Source organism: Solea solea, chromosome 21 (assembly GCF_958295425.1).
Source record: "Solea solea chromosome 21, fSolSol10.1, whole genome shotgun sequence".
Lineage (NCBI taxonomy): Eukaryota > Metazoa > Chordata > Actinopteri > Pleuronectiformes > Soleidae > Solea > Solea solea.
The window spans coordinates 17,389,085-17,414,148 of NC_081154.1; the positions used below are offsets into that span (position 1 = coordinate 17,389,085).

General features: G+C 44.2%; 1 protein-coding gene across 8 annotated transcripts in view; it reads left to right on the plus strand.

Moving 5' to 3' along the window:
* The first annotated feature begins 224 nt into the window (after positions 1 to 224).
* The window catches only part of LOC131448649 (potassium voltage-gated channel subfamily C member 1-like), a 54,031-nt gene continuing 29,191 nt past the window's right edge, over positions 225 to 25,064 (plus strand). For 7 of the 8 annotated variants that reach the window (XM_058621279.1, XM_058621278.1, XM_058621281.1 and 4 more), the window contains exons 1-2: positions 225 to 746; positions 10,221 to 10,922. In XM_058621279.1, coding sequence (XP_058477262.1) covers positions 10,302 to 10,922 — 621 coding nt within the window. In that variant the 5' untranslated portion in view covers positions 225 to 746; positions 10,221 to 10,301. The remainder of the gene's footprint in view (positions 747 to 10,220; positions 10,923 to 25,064) is intronic. The other variant, XM_058621276.1, reaches the window with a different exon arrangement.

The following is a 25,064-nucleotide window of genomic DNA, read 5'->3' on the forward strand; positions in this document are numbered from 1 at the left end:
TTATTATTATTGTTATGTTTGTTTATTAATCTGAGATATAAGGAAAAATTAGCCTCCGTATTCAGCCCCCCTCTGTGTTGTTCTCTAATCCGCCCACATGTATCGTCTGAGGAAAAAATAGTGCAGGAGGTGACGCTCTTCAAGCGGAACAGAGAGAGGGAAAGAGACTGAGAGAGAGAGGGAGAGAGAGAGAGAGAGAGAGGTGTCCACAGGCTGCAAAGGCACAAGAGGAGCTGTGTGGTTGATGGTAGCTACACCCTGGAACAGACAGAGAGACAGTGTCAAAGAGGCTTTCCATTTTTTTTGTGCAATCACAAAGAGGTGGAGACAGGGAGGCTCTGAGAAATAAAAGGAAGGAGGGAAGGAAAGAAAGGAAGGGAAGGGAAGGAAGGAACCTGTGCACCATTCCTCCATCATCATCAGCAGCAGCAGCATCATCACCACACGCTACAAGTAACAAGAGTAAAAAAAAAAGACAAAAAACAAACAAACAGAGAAACAGAGAAACAGAACCGAGAGGCAGCAACAGCCGCGCGCGCGCGACTCCCACTGTGCTTTCTTGTAATGGTGGAGTGAACCAGAGCCACTGATGCCCGCGCGAGACTCCTGGATGTTCTCTGAGAATCACAACAGACAGACAGACAGACAGACAGACACGGCCGTCCAACAAAGACAACTAAAGTGTGACTGATGTGTAGAGCTTGATGTGCCGCGCGCACTCGACACGAGCCTGAACCAGAAAGCAAGTGAGTATGAACCGTGTGTGTGTGTGCGCGTGCTGCCTTTTTATCCTACGTTTATCCGCGAAACGACACATCTGTGGAATCTCAGGAGCATCAGACAACCAAAAAATAAATCGCCCACATTCAACAAGTCTCGTTTTATGTCTACAATAGCTGCGTTTTTCTCTCTCTACTGCGCGCGCACGCGCGTGTGTGTGCCTCTTTAGGACCATTTCTGGCATAAACACTGACCTTGTCAGGACCAGTAGTCCTCATGGAGACCATAAACCTGGTCCTAGTGAGGCGCACGCTCATTGCTGAGGAACTGGTTATAGGTTCAGGGCGAACCTAAGATTTGAATTGTGGTGAAGTTAGGGTTAGACATGAACCTTGCTTTGGGGCTGTGTACATGAATAGAAGTCATTGAAAGAGTCTTTAAAGGATGGCTGTAGGAGACTGCGTGTGTGTGCGTGTGTGTGTGTGTGTGTGTGTGGATCAGTGACTGGAGGAATCAAAATAATATGTGAGAAGGAAAATGGAATCATCTTATCTTATTGTGTTTTTTTTTTTTCTTCAGCGGTGCTTTGATACAAATGATTTCAGACAGTCTGCTTTAAAATGTCCACAGGTGTGATGACTGGATTATTGTTATTATTATTATTATTGTTAATATTATTATTATTATTGTTATTATTCATGAGTTTGTGTTTATTTTGTGAATCCTGACATTCTTCAGTGCACAAACGGTGGGTGTTTCCCCATCTACACCATTAGATCAGAGCAGTTCCATGCCTCTGAGGAGTGTGTGTGTGAGTGAACGTGTTTCTCTCTGCATCATTTTTGTGTCTGTCCATCTTAACTGTTTCCATGTGTGTACTGATTTGTTTTATTTCACGTGCATGTTCAGTGTGTGTGTGTGTGTGTGTGTCTGTGTGTTTTCTGCATGAACACTGACCTCAGAAATGAGGCAGAACCTCATTTCTGAGGAACTGATGAAGTCTTTTAGGTTGTAAGATTTGAATTGTGGTTAGGTTAAGGTTAGGGTTAGGCTTTGACTGGTTATGGCTAAGGATAGTCATAACACTTTATTTACACTGTCCACATGAGTGGAAGTCAGTGCAGTGTCCTGAGAAGAAGAGCTGTGTGTGTGTGTGTGTGTGTGTGTGTGTGTGTGTTTTCCCGCCTCATGGCAGCACTGGGTAAGTGTCAAGGTCTGAAATGGAGGTTTGATGATGACACGAGACACACAAACACCAACCATACATGAGACAGAGAGAGAGAGGGAGAGAGGGAGAGAGAGAGGAGAGTAAGGTGTGAGAAAGCGATGGGTGGAAGAGGAGGAGGAGAAGAGTTGATTGTCAGTGGAGTGGAACCAGAGGAAGAACATAACGTCACTGAGCTCTCAACGTGGAAGTCTGTGGGGGCAGTTCAACGTCTAGACTCCTGTCAACTCCCTCCATCTGCATTACACACAAAGTCTCCAGTTTCATAACGCCTCTTCTTCTTCCTTCACTTTCCAACGCATGACTCAATTTCTTTCTCCTGCTGCCAAGTGGCTGCAGCCAGCGTGCTCTTCCACTCAGATTCTCAGATTCTCCTCTTCCATTTACTCTCATCCTCTCGCTCTCTTGTCTTTTTTTGCTTTCCCCCACCTCAGTCCTGCATTATGAATCTACAGCCGGTGCTATTTTTAGCTCGAGGGTAACCCAGAAAACACCCCTTTCCGTTTAGGCGACAAAGACAGGCATGCAGAGGTAGAGGCATGTTGTGTGTGGATGTGATTGCTAGAGGAGTGATGGCTCTTGCTGTGTAAAAAAAAATAAATCTATTTTGAGGCGATAATTGAATTATGCATCTGTATCCTGGGTCTGTGTGTGTGACCCTTCCTCTCTCCTTGGCTGAGATGCCCTCTGTCACATCCTCGCATGAGCTTCTCTCGTGGAAACTTTCCCTCTGTCCTTGAGCTCAGGCAACAGTCACATGACCCACATCTATAGGCTGTATTAAAAGGGACACATTGATATACAACTGTTTGTGATTGGACTGGCGCCATGTCATGTGACGTATCCTGCAGTCAGGGTCAGTCACATTGATGTCATAGCTTAATCTTTATTTTCCTCTAAATGTGGATGTCATTTCCCAAATTGACATCATGTTACTGTATATCAAAGAGCTGAAACTGGTTATTTACTGATGATACTGATAGAAACAGGAGTGCACAATATTATTGGCACAGCATCGTATTGGCTGATATTGATATTGTCACAGATATGAGCAGTCATGCGTTTGGCAGAATTAAACAAAAAGCACAATAGACTGCTACCTCCTTGACTTCTATGACCGCACCCTCTACAACTATTACTTTGTGTCGTGTTCAGAGCTGAAACAATTACCAAATTGACCAATTACCAAAATGACCCTATACTGACTAGATTTGTGAAATACACTAATATTATATGTATATATACATTATATGTATATATATATACATATTATGTATACATTATATGTATTTATATACATTATATGTATATATATATATACTGTACATACTGTATATATACATTTATGTATATATTGATTAAAAATTATTTTAAAAGTCACTTCTTTAGGTTTACGCCTAATTATTTGTGTTATATCAGAATTTGACCATATTATGGTTCATTTCATTGTTTCTAACACACGTTAATATCCTTCCTTTAACATTAAAACTCCAAATAAATAAAGCAGGTATTATCCAAAATAAAAGGTAATGATTGTATTTTATTTATTTATTCATTTATTTATTTTTTAAAGAGTTTATTATATTGTATTATAGAGTGTATTACAGTGTATTGTCAAACAACCCGTGTGCAGCTTTAGCCTCATTCATCACCTGACCCTTGACCTTGATGCTCACCTTCATCTTCTCTTTGTTTTCTTTGTCATCTCATTATAACTTCTTTACATCAAACCCAAACGTCTCTCCCTCTGTGACTGTGACATCCGTCCCCTGCTCTACATTTCGTCGCTGCTGAGTTGACAGGTCAGGAATCAGCACAGTGATCCGTCTTTCCTCGTCGTTTGGCTGCCCTGGCTTCATCTATGATATCGCTGCTCTGCTGGATCATAATAAGCCTAATGATGTCAGGAGGGTCATGCTATTCATTAGGAGCAGACGGGCTTAAGTGACCTAAGAGAGATTCAAGAGGAGTGCGGGTTAAATCGGTTTGATCCTGACGTAAATTCTCCGCAAGAACCGCATTTTGAATTAGGAAGACACTGGAGATTAGCTCTTATTTATCCAGGTCCAAAAATAGACTTCCTTCCCGACATAACACGCTATCCCATTCCACGCTGCACTCCCCTCCTCCTGCACTCGCTGCCCTGTCAGGATTTCTCTGACAGGTGAAGCCACTTCACCTAAAGCCCTGTTTCCACCAAGAAGGACAGTTCAGTTTGGAACTGGTAAACTGCATTTACATTTACTTTGCTATAGTATTGGAACAGTGAGGCTAATTCCTTTATTTTTGCCGTAGACTGAAAACATTCGAGTTTTGATATCAAAATATGAATATGTGACAAGAGATAAACATTTCAGCCTTTACTTTACTTTACTTTACAAAAACCTTGACAGCAAAAGTTTCCCCAACAGTCCAGATTCTAAAGGGTGGAGCCACTCACACTGCAGTCTGCTGATCAGAGAATCACCAGCTCTGTGCAAATGGTGATGAAAAAAAAACAGTAAATATAACCTGTATTGCAACAGAGACAGGATTAAAGGCTATTTGTGTTTGCTTTTAAATGATAAATTTGCTCTTTTTTGGGGATTTTATTGGAGGAGTACTTGTATTGTGCTGGTCAGGCCGGGTGATGTGGGAACAAAAAACCCGAGTTGAACCCCAAGTTGCTCCTGATGGCTGTGAATCATTTAAGAAAGTGTTACTTTACTTTTTAAATATATAACTCTGTCACATTTAGTGTATTTCACAAATATATTGGATAAATATGATGATTTTTTAAACCAGGAGAAGTCATTGCAGGAGTCTCACGACATCTAAAATCAGAGACGATATCTCATGTCGTGATATTCGGTACATCATGACTTATCAATGTATCGTACAGCAGCCCTAACATGACGTCACACTGTATACGCAGCAGGTGCAGCTCTCACATGTGGAAACACAAGTCAGATCAGGGTGTACCAGTCCAAACTGCACTGCACCGGTGGAAACGAGGCTCGACTGACGTCTCACCCAGTGGGTTTATTACCCCTCCAAAAACTCTCCACACTCATCCTCCTGTGGGCAGGCAGGGTTTTAGCCATGGACACTGACTGAGCTTTCACCGCTCCATTACAGGCTTCATTGCCTCTAGTCTTCCCATGGAAATGGCCTTGCTAAAAGAAGGAAACCAGAACCACAAGATTGTCTTAAAGGTGACTGAGGTAATCATAGCTGGAGAAGAGCAGTAGCAGCGTCAGAGGTGGAGATGGTTGTAGGAGAGATGACTGACCAGTATGTACCCACCCTCCTGGGGTGGTGTTACTGCTGCTGCAGGGTGTGTGTGTGTGTGTGTGTGTGTGTGTATGGTCAGGCCCTGGAGATTACCAAGTTGGCGTTCCTGAGTGGTAGAGCAGCTACATTTCCTCTCTGCTTGCTTAATTGATTGGTATTTAATTCATGTTCTGGGAATTGGCCACTGGTGAGCTTTGTTATGATGAGAAATGCCTTTGTTGTTTTTGTCCCCCCCCCCCCCCCCCTTCTTCTCACATGAGCACTGTGCGAGCTGCTGGGTGACCATGTGGCCTTGTTCTCTCTTCCTCTCCACCTCCATCCATCCATTCACATTCACGCCGTTCCTATTTCTCTCCATTCTTATTGGTTTTACTGTCTCACGAACACTAGCCTCACATATGCAGCGACACCTTGTTTAGCGTCTTCGCTCCTCTTGGCACAGTCAGAATCACACCATGAGGCACAACGACTGTGTGTCTGTGTGTGTTTGTGTGTGTGTGTGTGTGTTGCGGAGGGGGGGTCTGGTGATGCTGTGTGGTGGTGTGACACCGCACTGGAAAGGGGGGAGGTGACCGCAGTGCTTTCACCGCGCTGCAGTGCCTCGCTTTATCCTGATGGGGTCTCCGCAACACTGGGGAGTTTGCAGGAGAGGAGAGGAAGATGAGGTGGGGGTGGGGGGGCAGGTGGGAGAGGAGAGGAGAGGAGAGGAGAGGAGAGGAGAGGAGAGGAGAGGAGAGATGGAACAGTGTGAAGCCTTGTGGTTACATCCTTTGATGAGGTAGCAGGTGGAAAAAATGGCTGCGCACCAGAAACACATACGTAATTTGTGCTCTCTCTCTCACACACACACACACACACACAAACACGCACACGCACGCACACACATATACATCACAGACTTGCCTGCAGTACCCTCCTGTTCCCCCTGTGGTGCATTTGCCATTAAGCTCAGCTGTCTCTCTGTTTTTACATCCTCACAGTTGTTTTGCTTCCTCCTCTCTCTCTCCCTCTCTCTCTCATCCCCCCGTCTTTCTGTCCTCTTATTAGTACTGCAGACCTTTTTTAACCCTCACACACACACACACACACACACTTTCACCTTCGCAACCATTTTGCTACCATATTCCGTGCCACTGCAAGGTCTTTTTCCGTCTTTCTCCCCCGCCTCCTCTATTTTTTTCCCTCACCATTCCCCCCCAGCATCCTCTTGGTCCCCTCTACCTCTACCCTCCCTCTTTCTGTCCCTTTCTCTCACGAGCAGCCCTCCGTTTCCATCTCATCTCAGTCTATCTCTCCCCTGCTGTGATTGGTAAAGGCTTTTTCTTTTTTTCTTTTTCGCTTTTTCTGCCAACTGCTGCATCTGTTCCGCACAGTCAGCACTCCTCCAAATTCCTCCCTTGTTTTCTCTCTCTCTCCCTCACTAGTGTGCACTGCAACCCCCCCCACACCCTTCCGCGGTTACTGCCGATGGTACCTCACAGTCAATGCATCCCATAATCCTGCGGTCCCTCCCCCTCTTGCTGCAGTGTTTCTGCTAATATACATTAGTGTCAGTGCAGCGTCCATGCATGAGCCATGTGCACGCTTGCTGTCACTCTCTCTTCTCTGTAGCTCAGTCCACTGCAGAGTGATCTTCAGTCTCTGATGAATTAGAATCATTAAACCTCATTTGAGTTGTTTGGTTGTTGCTCTCAGGTGGGTGTGTGTGTGTGTGTGTTTCTCCTCCCCTCGTGGATGTGCAGTGGTGAGCTGTCAGCAGTAGCATCGTGGCGCAGCACATGGTGGCTGAGGCAGGAAATGCTGCAGGAGAGAGAAGGAGAGGTGGCAGTGGTGGTGGGAAGGAATCATCCCTCGTCTCTGATTGTCTCCCCCTCTCTCTTGTACCTCACCCGCTGCTTTTCCTTCTCTCCCCCTGTGCTCGACTTCATTCCTCCATTTTACATCCAGTGCTCACTGTCTAACTCTCCTCATGCTTTAACCCCCCTACCCTGTTTCCCCCCCCAAACATCTGCACTGCTGTCAATGATCAAAGTGTTGTTGGTGACTCTCACGCAGGAAAACTGCAGCTACTTTGACACAAACTTCACGCGTAACAGTGGAATCAGATCAGAAAAAGCCGGCATCTCTGCCTCAACTCCAAAACAAACTTCCACACGGGAGAATATAAGAAGACGTTAATTAAGAAAAATGAATCAGCTGACTCCCAGGGAACAGAAAGCCATTTAACCACAGTTACAGACTTGTGGTCGTCTGGGTATAAAATATTCAGCAGCTCAGAGAGAAGCCACCACTGCCCCATGAAGTCAGGAGGGTGCAGGGTTACAGAGTGAAGTTCTCTCTAAATGTCCTGAAGTTGAACAGAAGCTGCTGCTAAAGAGAAAAAGTTGAGGACGAGGAAGTGGGAGTTTGACGCTGTCCGTGGTGCTGAAACATAAACCCTGCTCACAGTAGCAGAGTTTGCTGTTGCTGCAGAGCTGATTTACCCTCCTGCTGCCTCTCCTCATCCTCAAATAGTCTAAATGTTCTGCTGCAGATGCTTTTGCAGGATTTTGTTTTCTTAAAGCAAACTTGTAAAGATGCAAAGCAAACTAGCGAGGCATGACGGCGCAGTGCAACTCTTAAACTCTTAAACGACTGTCGACTATTCGTTTCCGAGCGAGCAGATTTGACGCTGCTGCAGAAAACGCAGCAAACTAAAAGACTTTGAACGTAAACATTTAAGGCGTTTCACACTGTAATTACACTCACAAATAGCCATGATCTTAGAAGAGCTTACCTGAGTGAGTGTTGTCTTTTTCCAGGATCCACAAAAATGGAAAACATTATAAAAATGTAACAATATAAAACTTTATATTTAGTCAAATTAAAAAAAAAAAATTTAAGCTCATAATCTGAAAAAAGAGAGAGAAATAGTCCAAAACAGACCTCAATAACATGTAAGAAACAATGACTGCAGTGTCCCACATGGCAGAGAGAGCTAAAGTCTGAGCAGAAGAGCGGAGGAGGAGGAGGTGAGATGAACCAGAGTGAGGGAATCTTACTTTGGGATGGAGATGAAAGAATGGGACAGGACGGCAAGTCAAAGAGGACGAGAGAAGAGTGGATTAGAGTAAGAAGCCTGTGATTGGAGGCAGAGGAGGAGAGAAAGAATGGCACAGAGGGGGGAGGGAGGAGGGGCACTGTTTTTTTTGAATAAGTCAGTGTTGTGAGAGAAGAAGAAGAAGAAGAAGAAGAGGAAGAAGTGAAGCCCTGATTCTCCTCTTCAATGAAATGTGATTCCTTTATGCGGAATGTGAGAGAGAGCGAGTGAGATGGTGAGAGGGAGAGAGAGAGAGAGAGAGAGAGAGAGAGTGAATAGTGGAGGGGTGGGGGGAGAGAGCAAAATAAGTGGCCTTTTACTGCAGCAGAATTTATTCACTTTTCCTCCTCGTGCTTCCTCCTCCCCCCATACACTCTCCCTTCAGCCCCCTTCTTTCATTACTGGGGGAAGAGACTGTATTACAGTGGCTGTGCACTATACAAGTATGCTGCATTCTCCTCCTGCTCGCTTCACCGCCTCCTCTTCTCCTCTCCTCCTCTCCTCCTCTACATCTCTCCATTCCTCTCTCCTTTAGCCCCGTGTTTTCAGGTGTTTGTCTGAGCCTGATCGTCCTTTTCTCTCCTTCCAGTAAGAATCACAATCCATGGCCTCCTCCCCCATCCTCACTTTCTCACCCCTCTACCTCCCTCCACTCTTCCTTACACACACACACACACACACACACATTGTCAATAACTGGGTATGAATGTCAGTGCAGTTGGAGGATGCTGGTGCAGCAGCAGTGTGTGTGTTTGTAGCACACACTGTAGGCTGATTGAGGAGATCTAACATTAGAATGGACACTGCACTCTTGGGAGGCAATTAACACACATCTCACACACACACACAGGCTTGTGCAGCTATTCTTCTCAGGACACTACATTGACGGTCCCTAACCTCAACCACCATTCAAATCTCAGCCCTAAACTACCTACTTAAGACCAGGTTTTGGTCTCCAAAAGCCAAAGCCAGTAAAGACCAGCGTGCACTGCAGTCATGTGACCTGGGAATGAATGACCATGAATCACATTCTCACATCCCTTAAAACCAATTTAAATCCAGGATCAAAAAAGAAAATATACTGATACCAATATTAAACTGGCTAGCTCATTCACTTCCTGGTCACATGATGTTGGTGGCAGACGTCTCTCTTTTATTCTTTTCCTGATATCCAATTTTTTTTTTCCAATTTGGCTGATCCCTAGTTGCAGGTGGGAGGTGCGTCTGTGCGCGTTTAGAGCTGAAGTGTGTCACTTAAAGACAAATATAGACAAATGTTCACACGCTGCCGATCATCAAACGCCTATAAGCTCCACGCGACTCTCCGTGTTTCTCAGTGGAGCAGTGTTCAGCACTCGTGTTGCCCTGCAATGTTCCCAGGCTGCACACAGGAAGTGAGTCATTTTATATCAACACAGGTGGACGGCAGCAGCAGAGACATTACACTAGTGAAGCGAGACTTGTCGCCGCCCGCTCTTGCACCTCTGCTGTATACACACAAGTGCTCCCTTCAGGCAGTTCTGATAGTATTGCTTGACAAGAGCCTGTTTTCAGATGAATAATAACATCGTCATCGTCAACGGCAAACAGTTACATACTGCAGCTTTAAGTGTCACAGTGGCCTCGTGCAGGGATTTAAACCTGTTATGGACATTCCTGTTGTGTGTGTGTAAGTGTAGCATGTATGTTGTGTGTTTTTCCCACAATACTGCGCTGATAAGTTGAAGCCACGCCCCCCTTCATCACTCCCTGCACCTGCACAAGGTCACTCCATCTTCTGATGATGTTCACGTTCGCACACGTGCGCCTGTGATGAGCGCGTGCCTCTGGCATGTTATTGTATGTGACACCTATGTATTACTTGTGCTAAAATGTTTGCCTCTTCTTCCTCTTCACTCTCACTCTCTCTCTCTTTCCCCGCAGACTCCTCAGACTCCTCCCTCCTCCTCCTCCTCCCTTCGGTCTCTCTCATCCTCTCCCTCTCCCTCCCCCCCCCGGTCCTCTATGCTCAGTTCGGTGTGTGTATCCTCTTTCAAAGGGCGCAAGGGTGGGAACAAGTCGTCCAACAAAGCATGTTACAGCGCAGACATGACTTGTCCGTCGGAAAGCGAGAAAATCGTGATAAACTGCGGGGGGGTGCGGCATGAGACCTACCGCAGCACCTTGAAGACGCTGCCCGGTACCCGCCTGTCATGGCTCACCGAACCGGACGCGTTCTGCAACTTCGACTACGACCCCAAATTGGACGAGTTCTTCTTCGACCGCCACCCGTCAGTCTTCTCCTTCATCCTCAACTACTACCGCACGGGGAAGTTACACTGTCCCAACGACGTGTGCGGCCCGCTGTTCGAGGAGGAGCTCGCCTTCTGGGGCATCGATGAGACGGACGTGGAAGCGTGTTGCTGGATGAATTACCGGCAGCATCGGGATGCGGAGGAGGCGCTGGACAGCTTTGAGAATCCGGAACCGGACGCGCCGGACGACGACCCGGCACTGGGCGGTGCGGACGGGGACTTGAAGAGACTGTGCATGCAGGAGGACGCGAGGAAAGCGGGCTGGTGGAAAACCTGGCAACCCAAGATCTGGGCGCTCTTTGAGGACCCGTATTCCTCCAAATATGCCCGGGTGAGTTCGCACCTGTCTGCCTGTCTGTCTGACTCTGTGTGTGTGTGTGTGTGTGTGTGTGTGAGAGAGAGACTGTTGTCATGACAATGCATGATTAAGTTTTCAAACTTTAAATGTTGTGTTAACACTGCGACCGCAGGACAAATAAAAAACAACCCAGTGTGCTGGCATGCGCGCGCGTGCCAGTGCAGCAGGATACAGACTTGCTGATATTGAATAATTAATGTTGATAGCATAGGAAAAATGGAAAATGCTATATGCAGCTGTATCTGTGGGTGGATGGGACTATAGTGTGATCACCTTCATGTCTTTGACTCCACACATCGCGTGTTCACATATATACTGAATGCAGTTGTTTTTATAGCTGTCATAATTCCTGTGGCGGTTTGAGCAGCTTTCACACGCGTCTGTCTCCAAACGCAGCCGCTCGCTGCACCTCCTGCATCCAAACGCCTCCATTAGGTCACATTGGAGCGTTTACGATGCACATCAGCGCTCCAGTCTTATTTATGGCGCTCACACGATGCCGAAGCCTCACTTTACATGTGTGTACAACATTTGTCCTTGGTGTGAGTGCCCTCTGTCCCGTGCCGCTGGGCACACACATCCTTTTACGCAGTATGATTCTCATGCACATAGTTTAAAAGCAGATATTATAGGTGGCGTTTGATCACACAGGTGTGTGAGTAACAAGTACCACTGGCTGTTTTTCATTCCTCACTCAGAGAAACAGCCACAGTGGCTTTTTTCTTCCCCTCAGAACATCCCATTACAGACACATCTAGCCGCTTGATCACATCTGCTTTTGATTTGTGCCGTTTTATGCTCTGTCTATGCTTTTTCTGTTGGTACTTGTGAGGTTATGTTAGGGCGAGCCGTCACTTCCGTGGCAGATTCATCTTGTCTGGGATTTTCTCCATGAATTGGAGCCGTTTGGTCCATGAAATGGGCAACTGGTTGTCTCTTCTCTTTTGAATTCCACCTCCTTTTCTTACCGATGATCTTGTGATGATCCCGTGGTTGTGCGCACACATTTTCATTCATCTGTCAGTTGTTTTCTGGATTCATTTTAAAATGCCTCGTTTCGTTGTCCACAAACCAAAGATATTCACTTCCCTGTGAAAGAAACCCAGAACATATTCACATTTGAGAACTCACTCATGCCTATTAGGCCACTCTCAAAATAGTTGTTGAATAATTTAGTAATCGATAAGGGAACAATTAATCACTTATCAGCCTGTGATGTGAGTGCATGCATATACAGTAAAACCAGACAGTCAGCAGACACCTGCAGTGTCCCCTTCATGCCATCACATTGAAAAAGAGAGGAGAGGAATGTCAGCCGAGCAAACACACACACACACACACACACACACACACACACTGGCACCAGGTTTTACATACACCTAGTTCCCTCCAAGGCACAGGGAAAGTGTCTGGCTGTGATGGACAGATAGTCTGCGTGTGGTATCACCTGATGTCATTCTCCCCCTAACTGGATTGATTCCTCACCAGTCCACTCCTGGACGTGCCGTTGCTGCTCCACGCAACAAAACACACACACACACACACACACACACACACACACGTGTGGATTCGGTGCTGTGTTCGAGTGAAGCTACTGTACCTGCTGCAGGAATGCTGTGTGTAATGAACACCAGCATGTCCTCGGCGAGTGCAGCAGTTGCAGACGGTGATGCCTGCACTGCATGTTCGGGGTTATGCAGAGAGAGCAGAGGCAGTGGGTGAGGTTCATCTCAGTGGATGTGTCTGAGGGTGAGCGCGGCCCCCGTTTCTGTGATGCGCCAACGCTATACGTCAAAACGGCGATGTGACCCAGATCACATGTTTTATTTTTACTCTGGCACTTTTCTTTTTTTTAAAGTGTCCCGTCCCTTGGTCTTTTCAGAGATGTAAATGATGTGTGAGGAAGAAACAACAGCTGACGTGGAAATACAATGAGAGAGAGACAGAGAGATGTATATATAGAGAGAGAGGGGGAGAGAAATAAAGGAAGCTGAGAGGAGGGACCGTTCTTGTTTTTTTAGGGGATTTTACCCTGTGATGTCTGTGATGTAATGCATCAACAATCAGTGTTGGAATGAAAGTGTCGGATGGCACTAAATGTCTCTTTTTAAAAATAAATTCCACCTCCTTTTCTTGCTCATGATCTTGTGAGGCTCACTCGTGGACACACACACACACACACACAAGCGCACACATGCTGGTGTCAGTGCTGGCGTTTCTGCTGCAGTAGACACTGGAGAGAGGGGGGGAGCACTGTGGAGGAAGAGAGAAAAAGAGCAAGGGGAGGGGGAGGAAGGGAGTGAGAGGCATGGGCAGAGCGAGGGAAGTGGAGAAGGGGTGAGGGAGAGGGAGGAGGACGAGGAGGGAAACGAGACGAGAAACGGGAGGACATGGAGGGAGGAAGAGGGAGAGAATGAGTAGGAAGAAGAAGGGTGTCGAGGTAAACAGGGAGAAAGACATCACATGATCGTGTGGTGGTGGCGGTCGGGTGGGTGGGGGGGTGTCGACCCTTGTTTTAGAATCTTTGATTATCTGTGTGATGGCTTGAGTCATCCAATCTTCCTCTCGTGGCCCTCCTGCCTGTGCATTGATTGATATTTTATTGATGATTCTTCCTTTTGTCTGTTTTTGAAAGCATTTCCCTGTTTCTCTAAACATGAAGGACATCTCTTCTTTTCCTCCGCTACAAGGAAACACAGCTGAGAGAAGATGTATGGATGTATAAGCATATATTTCTCTTCCGATGAGGTGATATACAATCTGATTTGCATCTGATTTCTTTATTGATCTGTGCCTGGTGTCGTAGATCCTGCAGTGCTGACAGCACGGGACTATTATGTCATGTAACTCACTGCTTTGAACCTCATCTGCCTGAAAGACAACGTTCCTAATTGAATAAGTACGGATCCAGCAGTATTGTTTTTGTCTTATTTATTGAGTCCGAGCTGATTTGATGACATGTAATCACTCGTCACACAGCACATTGGATGTAGGTTGTTAAATTAAGATGGAGAAGATAATGTTTGATAGATTTTTGCTCAGAAATTATGATTTTAAAATAACATGCTTTCAATTAAAACCTCTTTCAAATACAAGACAGGGTCTCAGGGCACTATTGTACATACAACAGGGTAAACACAACAACAACATCAGAGTTACAACAAAGACAAAAAGTGTCATAGTGATTATTTGATTATTCGCTACTTATAAAAAGTCGACCAGTTACTGTGACTATTTAAAAGGTGTTAATAAATAAATTAAAAGTAATATTTCAAATCAACCTACTTTGTGGTACTTCTATTATCACACGTGACAGCGGCAGTAAACACGCTGTAGATCCTGCAACAGTGATGACATTTACCAGGGTCTTTGAATGCATCTTGCCAGCTGAACCCTGCGTTACTTTTGACTAGCTCTGATGGACTGGAGTTTAGAATATGCAAATATTTGAACAATAAAAATAGCCTTTTTTCTAGAAATGCTCGTCCCTGATAGATTTACAATTACAGCACATGGCAACAATAATTTGGAATCAATTTACTGGTTCTAATCTAAATATATGAACTATGAATGAATGAATTTGTTTTGAAAATTAAATAAAATGTAAACGAAAAAAGCTATTAGAAAACACAAACAAGCGAACAGTCAGAAATGGAGAAGGAAAAAGTAACACATACTGTACATCCCAACCCCTTTTCACTCCTATAATAAATAAATTCCTACATTATTCATCAACTATTTCGTTTTTTTTTTCAGATGTTTCTGGTTTCTTTGCTCCATATAACAAAGAAATCATTAAAACTGAATCATTTTAATGCAAGACAAGGTTTGGGACACACTTTTCAACATTTTCTGATATTTTGGGCCAAACAACTAATTGATTCATTGAGAAAATAATCAAGAGATTAATCAAGTATGAAAATAATCATTAGTTGCAGCCCTAACAATGTCCAAAAAGGAGTAAGTAGGAGTAAAATGTATATATTCTCACTCCTATATTAAAAAATTGATTGGCTTGAACTATATTAGCAACCAAAAATAAATATGCTAACTCCTTATCCAAAACGTGTGTACAGCCCAAATTAAATGTACAAACAAGTCTTCCAAATGTGTTTACTTAGAACCCAAATGTCTCAGCCAGGAGGCCCAAACTGACGGGCCACAAATAAACTGTTTTAAAGAAATAATCCCATAATAATCCCATCTTCATAACCTTGTATCACGCTCCACAGATGCTGAGCATTGTCTCTTCATATGTCTCAATAACATGGCAATTAAGTACAATATAGTATCAAGTCCAGTGTTCTGATGTCCCATCATGCACTTCCATGGTTCTGTAGGATCAGCAGTTTTTTGGTCACTTCCAGTTTTGTTCCAGAAGGACAGACTTGTCTTTGTCAGCACCACTTGTAGCTCAGCAGGTACAAGTGGCCCCGAAGCCCTCGTCCTAAATCGGACTTTTTTTTCTGTGTCTAAATTTGTTCTCTTTGGTTGACCAGTGCTGTGGCTGATCCCCGTCCACCGAAGGTTGTGTCCTGTGGTTGTTGCTCTTCCTCGAGATCACTGTTCTGTTGGCACAATGCTGTCATAAACACAAATGTGACCTGCTGCTGTCTCGGAAACAGGTCGTCTCCAGGTAGAAAAATCACTGAGCTGGATAGAAAATAGGAAAAAAGAAAAAAAGGTTGAGTTGACAGGTGTTTGCATAAAAATAGATACAGAATTGGATGAAATAGAAAATGGCCACGGACTGGGTTTGGTTGACATTTCCATTTTTGTTTGTTGGGGACATTGAGAAGACCTTGTGTGCAAGACTCTGCGTTCTCTGTGTTTTCAATATGATTAAAGGGAAAGGTTTTAATTACCATTTACTGAACCATTCATCGAAATTTTATCACAGTCGCAACATGGCCTACTGCAGTTTTCAAAAGGAATTAGGCATCATGATTCTTGTGCAGAACCTCAGTCATTTGAAAGGCAGAGAAAACAAGGACAAGACACAGAGAAATGCAAAACTACTGAAAAAAAACAGGCAAAGCAACAACAATTCAGCTGGAGATTCAACAAAAACACAATAAAAACATTAAATATGCAATTTCAAAGGATATGAAGACTGTTAACAAGCAGGAAATATTCATAATATATCATATTCTTTGTTTTGATAGACAGATGGATGGATGATTTCTTGTGACTTAAATGGTGCCTTTTGTCAAAAGTTAGTGCGTAAATGAAACTCTTACTTGTGCTGTTGACCCTTCTTCTCATAGGCCTATTTCCCACTTCCTGTCTTGTTCCTCTCTCGGGGGGCCACATAGCATGAAAATAGCAAAAAGAGAGGGGAGAAGGAGGCCATGATTTCATTCGCTGGTGGCAAATCTGTTCTCTCTGTCACTGGTGAGAGGATGAGACTGTTACTGGAATGACGATTCAGCATATAGGCAATGCTTAGAAAATGAACCAAAGCACTGAACATGTCCTGACACTGAGGAAAAGGGTGGAGTGTTGTCATATTTAGTCATCACCGCCTTCTCTGTGCCTGCAGTTGGTAAATATCTTGTTCTGTTTCACTTTCCACTGACAGGGATTTGTGCCACAGGCCCTCTCGTGTTGCGTTGATATTCTCAGAAGGCACCGTCCCTCTGTTTGCTGCCTTGTAACCTCAGTGCTGTGCTGTGGGTGACACTTTACTGGAGAGACGCTCGATGTCTCGTAACGATGGAAGGACAGAGGTGGGATCATTGTTTTGAATGAGCGAGGGAAGTGTTTGATTATTAGTAAACAACGATGTGATTGGAATTTTTGTAAAATATAAAGTCTCTTTACCTGTTTCCTAAGTACAGAACATTTCAATTGAACCCAGGGGTCTCAAACTAAAGTGACCTGGGGGCCAATGAGTATCTAGTCTGGTCAAGAGGGGGCTGATCGAGTTGGAAGAGTTACAATTCAAAACAAAAGTGTAAGTAAAAGTGATCTTCCTGAATCTATAAATAACAAAGATTAAGTAAAGAAGTAAGAAGTAAATTATTATGGAAGGTTCAGGGGTAGTGCTTCTACTCAATGGTGAACACACCTGTGCTATACAATGTGAAAGTATTGATAATATGTTACTCAGATTGAGTCACCTAATGGAAAACATTACATAATACATTTTAGGGCACGTGTTCAGTATTCTGTAGTGAAATCCATTTAAAAAGTAAAAACACATTATTTGATGTATTTTCATCCGTCCATCCATATTCTACCGCTTTATCCTCCACATGAGGGTCGTGGGGGGAGATGTGCCAATCTCAGCTGACATAGGGTGATAGTCCATCGCGGGGCCACATATAGAGACAAACAACCATTCACTCTCACACCCATGGTCAGTTTAGAGTGTCCAATTGACCTAATCCCCATATCGCATGTTTTTGGACTGTGGGAGGAAGCCGGAGAACCCGGAGAACCCTGAAAGACAACTTGTTCTAGCGTTGATCTACCATTGCCATACTGGAGAAAATGAGGGGAAACAAACTACAATATGATTGTGATATATTGTGAAGCCCTAATATCTAGCATAGTAATTCTCTATCATGTTTGGCCCTAATGTAAACTAAAGACTGTGCACATATACTGACAGAAAAAACACATTTTAATTGTGCGATAAATCAAAAGTCCTTTCACTGTGTCAGGGTCATAAATTCTTCACAAACACATCCGGCTTTTATCTGCAACTGAAGAGAGACTGGAGGGAAACATGGTACACGTTCAGCCACTTCCATCACAACACGCGTCTTACGTTTGACCCCCCCCTCAAACACTTGGCTGAACATAAATTACTCTGAGTGCACTCACCTTTACACATTGGCCCATACTCTGTGAGCGGGGCTGGCCATAAACCATTCAGCTGAGCGCTCACGCTTACTGCATGCAGATAAATCACTTTGCAGGACACGCCTCCACATGTAACCCTGCACATCACTCTCACACATGGGATCCGGCCAAATAAATGTGTCCGGCAAAGGCATACGTCAACAAACTGAGCGTTGATTAGCATGCAGCTGAAACGCAGGTAGGCTTCCAAATCTAACCAATCATTTCCACTATAAAATCATTCCATAATCCATGAGCCAGAGTTGATGCCTTCAAATAGCTTAAGTTAGAACCCGTAAAAGGATTGGCATTACTGCTAAATAAAAAGCTGAAATAAACGCATTCAAAATTAATATAATAATTTGGTTTAATGTCAGCAGCCAAAAAAATACAGTTTAAAGAAAACTCTCTTTAAATGGCAAATAGGTTATGGAGAGAATCTGTAGGGTAAGGACAAGCTTTAAGGGCTGAAATGAATGATTATTCTCATAATCGATTCATTTGTCAAAATGAATCCATAAATTGGTCCAAAAAAATGTCAGAACATTTTGAAAAATGTGTTTCCCAAAAGCTCCAAATGCCGGATGTTTTTCAAATGACTGGATATGAGGCCTCCTGACGATATCTGAGTTCATTTGTCACGTTGTCACCATGTGGCGTAAATGCAGCTATCCAGTGTCTTTGGTCACTTTACTGTCCTCGGATCAGATTTTTCAGGCCCGTGTGGACACGGAAATTCAATCGCCAGTTCTTGTTTTCAAGATCTATGACTATCATCAGTCATCATTCATATCAGAGCTATCATTATGTGGTCAGGATCAGATATATATCTGATATGTGGCCATGCTCCATCACATGTGCTGAGCATGTCGTTTGAAGGTCACGCAGTCATGTTCAGAGTTTTATAAAGTTATAAAGTGAACCGACAACTCTGAAATGTATGGAATCAGATTTGAATTGGATTTGTGTAACGTGGCTGGTAATCTGAACATAGACGTTCATTCATTCATTCATGTCTCACGCTTTATCCTCCATGTGAGGGTTGCAGGGGCCGCTGGAGCCAATCCCAGCTGATACAGGGCGAAAGGTGGGGTCACACCATGGACACGTGGCCTGTCCATCACAGGGACAGACAAGCATTCACACCTGACCACAGCAGGCAGCAGTAGATCAGCAGCTACCTAAAATCACTGATTTTCTCTGTAGACTTCAGTGTGGGAGAGCGAGCAGAAGACGCTGCCATATCATGAGATAAAGAACCAGAGCTGCAACTAACGATTCTTTTCGTAATCGATTCATCTGTCGATTATTTTCACGATTAATCGAGTTTATCGCTTCGTCCATAAAACGTTAAGAAATGTTGATCTGTGTTTGTCAAACCTGGAGGTGATGATGTTCTCCAATGTCTTGAAGATGATTGAGTTTTAATGATTTCTTTGTTATCTGGAGCAAAGGAAAGAAGAATATATTCACGTTTGAGAAGCTAAGACAATCAGAAAGCTCGGTTTAATCATGAAAAATCAATTGATTATCAAAATAGTTGATGATTCATTTAGTCATCGATTAATTGAGCAGTTGTTTCAGCTCTATGAAGAACATATGCATTCTTATAGCTTTTGTTAAATGTGTGTTTGTGTGTTTGTGTGCAAGGTGTGTGCACAGCGAGTCAGTATCTCATACAACCACACGTCTAAATCCCATACTATTGCTTTAAGACGCGACGTACATAGGCAGAAGTGAGAAAGGACAGAGGAGACATAACAGAGAGGAGGAAGCGTGAAGGCAGACGGTCATCACACTTAAAACACTTGCTTTATGTGAATTTAACAAACAAAACAAAAAAAAAAAAACAGGACAAGACTGGGGAGGACGCATGGAAAAAAGGGGGTGAGGGAGGGAGAGGCAGGAAAAAAAGGGAGGATCAGCTGAGAAAGAGCGGGGACTGCGTAGCAAGGACAAACGCACACAGTATGCTGCAGTAATCTGGAGCGAATACAAAGCAGCTGAGAGGAAACAGACACGTGTACAGGTTTGACAGGACTGCAGTAAGAGCAAAATGGAGGGGACCTGAACACTGCAGAGCTCACACGACACAGTGTGTGTGTGTGTGTGTGTGTGTGTGGGAGAGCTTTACATTTCAACTGTATCATGTCGTGCAGTTCAGTCATTCAGGGAATCTCTGGAACACTCGTCTGTGTTTTGATTGGTATTCGACCAAGATCACTTCCAAGAGCACTGACCTCAGAGAGTCAGCGTTTTACAGCCAATGCCAGGATTACCCCGTGCAGGAGCTAATTATATAACTGAATTTAACTGCAATTTACCTCCTGCTGCCCCGCCTGTGTTCAGGTGTTGGATAAGCCTCATGCATATGTATGAGACTCGCACCGGGGCGGGCGATATGACGATACTAGACTGTGAAGGACGTGTGTCGATGATCTGCCATGGCGGAGACATCGTAGTGTGTCATCTATGGGACACATTCTAGCCGTTGCTGTTCTGGCGTCAGTTGATTTTCTCCCTCTGCCAAATCCCCGATCTGTTTGCTTCAGAGTGTAGCAGGAAGCCATGGCTAAAAATGGAAACAAAACGGAGGGTTTGGTCCCTAAAAAGAACGTCAGATGGCAACACGGCCAACCTTTCACCCACCTACAGAGACAGCATCCTAAATAATAATATGAGAGCAGTTAACTCACCCACTCACCGATAACTCCCTGCCCCCTTTTTGTAGATTTTTAGGCATTGGGCGGAGTCAGCTTCAGAACAGGGGTTTAGTTCCTCTTAGGCAGCTTTTTCTGACTGGAAATACATGGAAGAAATGTGTCAACTGCCAAGTCTCCATCCCAAAGTTCATAGGCAACACCTTTAGTTTTACTTCACGGCTTCAAAAGACGTTATTTTGTGACTTCTGTTTGACATCTTTGTCTTTCTTTGGTCTTTCTTGTGAGAGAGTGAGCAGCTCATGAACATCCTGTCAGATACTGTAGATAGAATCATGTGTTCAGTACTTCCTCCACGACCGGAGCACAGACTCCGTGATTCGCTCGTGATCAGCAGTGCTGTCTCTAAATACACCAGACTCCTCTGTTAATAAATATTGAGATTTTAGACATTTCCCTGGTAGTTGTTGGAGATGAACCCACATTTTTAGGATTGTTAAGTCTTTTTAACTGATCTACAGTTCGGCATTGTTCGGCTTCATTCTTGTGTCGGACGTCTGTGATGGCCTCGTCAGAACCTCGTCAGAGCAGGTACTAAAAAAAGTACCTGGTACCAGGTTACTATTCTAATGGAAACACAACTTAACCGTGCTGTGCCGAGGCGAGTCGAGTAGAGTCGAGCCTGTGAGTCTTTTGTGAAGCGGCTAAAAGCCATCCTTCCTGCGGTCCCTGCTGTAGACACAAAGAGCTTGGGTCTGAGCCTCAGCTGGAAGACGACCTGCTCCACCCACCCCGGCTTTAGATTGAGTTTCTGGTGAAGTGAGACAGCGCTGCAGCTCCTGTGAGACAGCAAGAGAGCTGGTGGGGGAAAGGAGGGTCATAAGAACGTGATATTTCCTCTGGTGTTGTTTCCTTCCTGTTGTCACTCGCTTAATATCAGCTGTCATGATCTGCTCACATCCCTGTGCACCTTTAAAGTTGAGACTATACTGCAGTGATACAGCAAACTCTCTTCACTTAGTCAGTGTAGGCAAGGATAAAACTTAGAATCTACTTTGAGCAATATCCAGATTAAGTGGATATTTTTCTAAGTGATCTTGATTTACTGATTGAGTTAGGGCTACAACTAGGGATTATTTTCATAATCTCTTAATCCATAAATCGTTGGGTCTGCAAAATGTCAAAAAAATGTCTTGTTTTATCCACAAACCACAGTTAATGAACAAAGAAACTGCAACATATTCACAGTGAAGACGCTGGAATCTCAAACTCATTCATCAATTCTCATAAAAGTAGATCATTCATTTAGGAACTGATCAATAATTGCAGCTCTGGACTGATTTATGACACGGCTGAACCTATACACTCTGTTTACATCTAATCTGCATACAGGTCTTTTCAGGGGACGTGTTTCTACCCTAATGCTGACAGTTGCTGCAAAGAAACCCTTAAAAAAAGCAAAGAATTGGGGACAGAGTCAGACAATAAATGCAATAAAATATGCTTCAACAGCAGAGTTCCAGAGATGAAAACATATGCCTCGGGTCATCTGTGGCATATGAAGCCAATGTGTGTGTCTGTGCTCTGATGAGGAGACCTGACGCAGAGCTGTGATCTCCCAACATCACTATTTTCACAAGCTATGGATTGAAGCCTAACGGTGTTACCCTGCGTACTGCAGCTTTAAGTGCGATGACAAAACATCGCAGAGCTGAAACAATTACTGAGATACGATGACGTTTGATAATCGATCGAGTTTAAAGAATTAAAACAAGTTTTCTTGTTTTTTTCTTATCTCAAAATAAGAGATGTCCATCCTTCTCTGTCCTCTCTGCTTGTCCCTAAAGGTAACTCTCTCCCTCCCTCTTGCTCTCTCTCTCTCTCTCTCTCTCTCTCTCTCTGTGCCTTGTGACATTTTTACTTAATCTCCGTGTCACGTTCATGAGCATTTAATTGTTTGGTTGGGGTTTTTCTTTTTTTCCCAGTGGCTGAAGCTTAAACTCGGCTCACGGGGACGATGGCGGTACAGTGTTGAAATGACACCGTGACATTTGGGGGAGCCCCGTATTCAGGTGGCACCACGACTGTACTACACTGTACTACACTGTACTACACTGTACACGTCAAACGCCGCCACGCGAGAAAGTGTGCGTAAAACAGACGCGTGTGTGTCTCTCTCACACGTCACGTCTCTCTCTCTCCTGTCAAGAGGGAAACTAACATTAAATGTAGGTGATTGGAGTCACATGGGTGACAACAGGAATAGCATTGGCATTATCAGTGGAGACAGTATTTTATATACGATTCAAATATGTAATCGTTAATTGTGTTAACGCCGGTAACGACGCGTTAAACTGATTATTTTATTTGTATTATTTTATTTCAGGAATATTCGAGTCTGACCTGTGACACAAAAGTGGATGATGTTTCAAAGTAGGCTTTCAGAGGAGCTTGTGTCCTATCACGGGGAGCCGAGCTCCGCTTCGCTCCCCTGTAATTCAAACCATGATGGTACAAGAGAAGTGCTATTCCTGTAACCTGCCAAGGTTACACTCGTGCTGCGGGCAAAGTGGCTACTGTTGCAGTCTCTGAGTGATGGGCACAGTCATGCACCCCGAGATAATGGATTAATTACCCGACCCACACTGATTGCAGTGGTTGCCCTTCAGGAGAACGCTCTGTATTTCATGTGTTTATATTTCACGCCTCATTCACGTGCAGATTTCGGATCATCCGTCAGTTGTCGTCTCATAATTGCTGACTCTGCATCGGTGGTTGCCTGTTTTGCTTTGTTGTTCTGGGAAAGACTGTGTGTGAGCCCCCGTCCTCTCATCACACTAACACTGATCAAACGTCACCGTCAGAGTGTGTGTGGAACAAAAATCCCCCGTCAATAACACCTCAAACCTTTTATTTGTCTTTTACGTCTCCGTCAAGGTCGCTCTCTCCTTGCCCGACAGACGCTCAGATGAAACGGAACAACCAGCCTCAGTTTGGCTCCACCTGTACCGTAGCTCTGTACACCAGCTGAAGGAGCGCTATTCGGTTCAGTCCTGTCCTTGGTGCCTGAAAGCAGAGGCTAACGCAGTGGTTGTCATGGTGACAGAGAGCCAGGCAGGGTTGTGGTTATACTGTAATGATAAAGCGCTTCTGGATGGTGCCGCAGTAAACACAGCGCCACTAGGGTCCCGTTAAGGAAGAGCAGAGCACACCAGCATGCATGCAAATTACCTTTAGACCTAATATCAGCTCTTTGCTTAAATCTATTAGATTCACCTCCTTTGTTTCTCCTCCTGCCGTGCTCTCTCCTCTCTCCCTGAGCCATTGTCTCTACTCCGTCGCCTATCTTTTAATCTCCTTCCCCTGCATTCCTTCACTCTCTCATTTTCATTCACCTACATACATTAACTTTTTTTTTTTTTTTACAACTGCTCCCTCTTTGCTTCTCTTGTTGTCCCCCCGTCTCTGACTCTTTTGGAATATTATGTTAATGCTTTTTTTTCCAAATCTAATTTCAGAGTCTAGAGAGATGGAGACTCTATTGGGCCTTGAAGGTCATTGGGCTGCAGGTGTCACACATGGTTGCTTCGCTGCAGGGAATCCAGTGCGCGGCTATTACGGCGTCGTGCCTCTGAATCATATATTCGGCGCATAAACGCGGCTGTTCGGGGCAGAACATGCACGCGCGTTCACGTTGCAGTGAGGGGGAAAAGAGGGATGGAGCGTGGGCTCAGGGAAGAGGAAATAAATAATTCTGAATTGACAGATCGCTAGTCCGCCTTTTATCATCGTCCTCCACCTCTTTCTTTCCCCTCCATCTCTCCGCTCATTTCTCTCCATTGCCTCAATGCAGTGCTCATGTAGCTACCGCTTACTATCAGCAACACACACCTCCTGTGCCCATTGGCTGTCTCTCATACACACACACACACACACACTCATGTGTGCTTGTGTGCCAGGCACTTAAACCAGCGACACATGTAAACACAGGCACACACACACACACACACAGAGAGAGAGAGTTGATGAATAGCTGTAGGTACATTTTATTAGTGTTGAAGCAGTGGGAGTGCTTCTCCGTCTCCTCGGCTCACCACGCTGCTGCTGCATATTTTAAAAGGCCTCGCCTGTGTCGGACTGATCAATATTGATATGATGTTCAGGTTATCAGTGTATGAAATTCTGATTTATTTGATTACAGAGGCCACACATGTTCTGTTTTAGCAGCAGCAGGGTTAAAAAAATCGGGGTTAAATTCCCCCAAACTGATCATCAATAAACAAGAGTTAATCACTGACAGTAAATAATAGCAACACATGTCTGTTTCAAGGTTTCAATTTAAAATAATCAATTAATCTGGCGATTATTTTCTCCATGAACGGATTAGTTGTGAGTTGAATGTTCTCAAATGTCTTATTTTGTGCCACAAACCAACATTATTCAGTTTTCTACTGCACAGCTGTGCAGTAGAACTACACTGCATTGTTATATTCATGTAACTTTTTTATTATTTAATGATTGCACTAGTTTACTATTACAAATGTACAATTTGCAGCATTAGTTCAGTGAAAATCTCCGTCAAGACCAAGCAAAACTGATTTGGAAA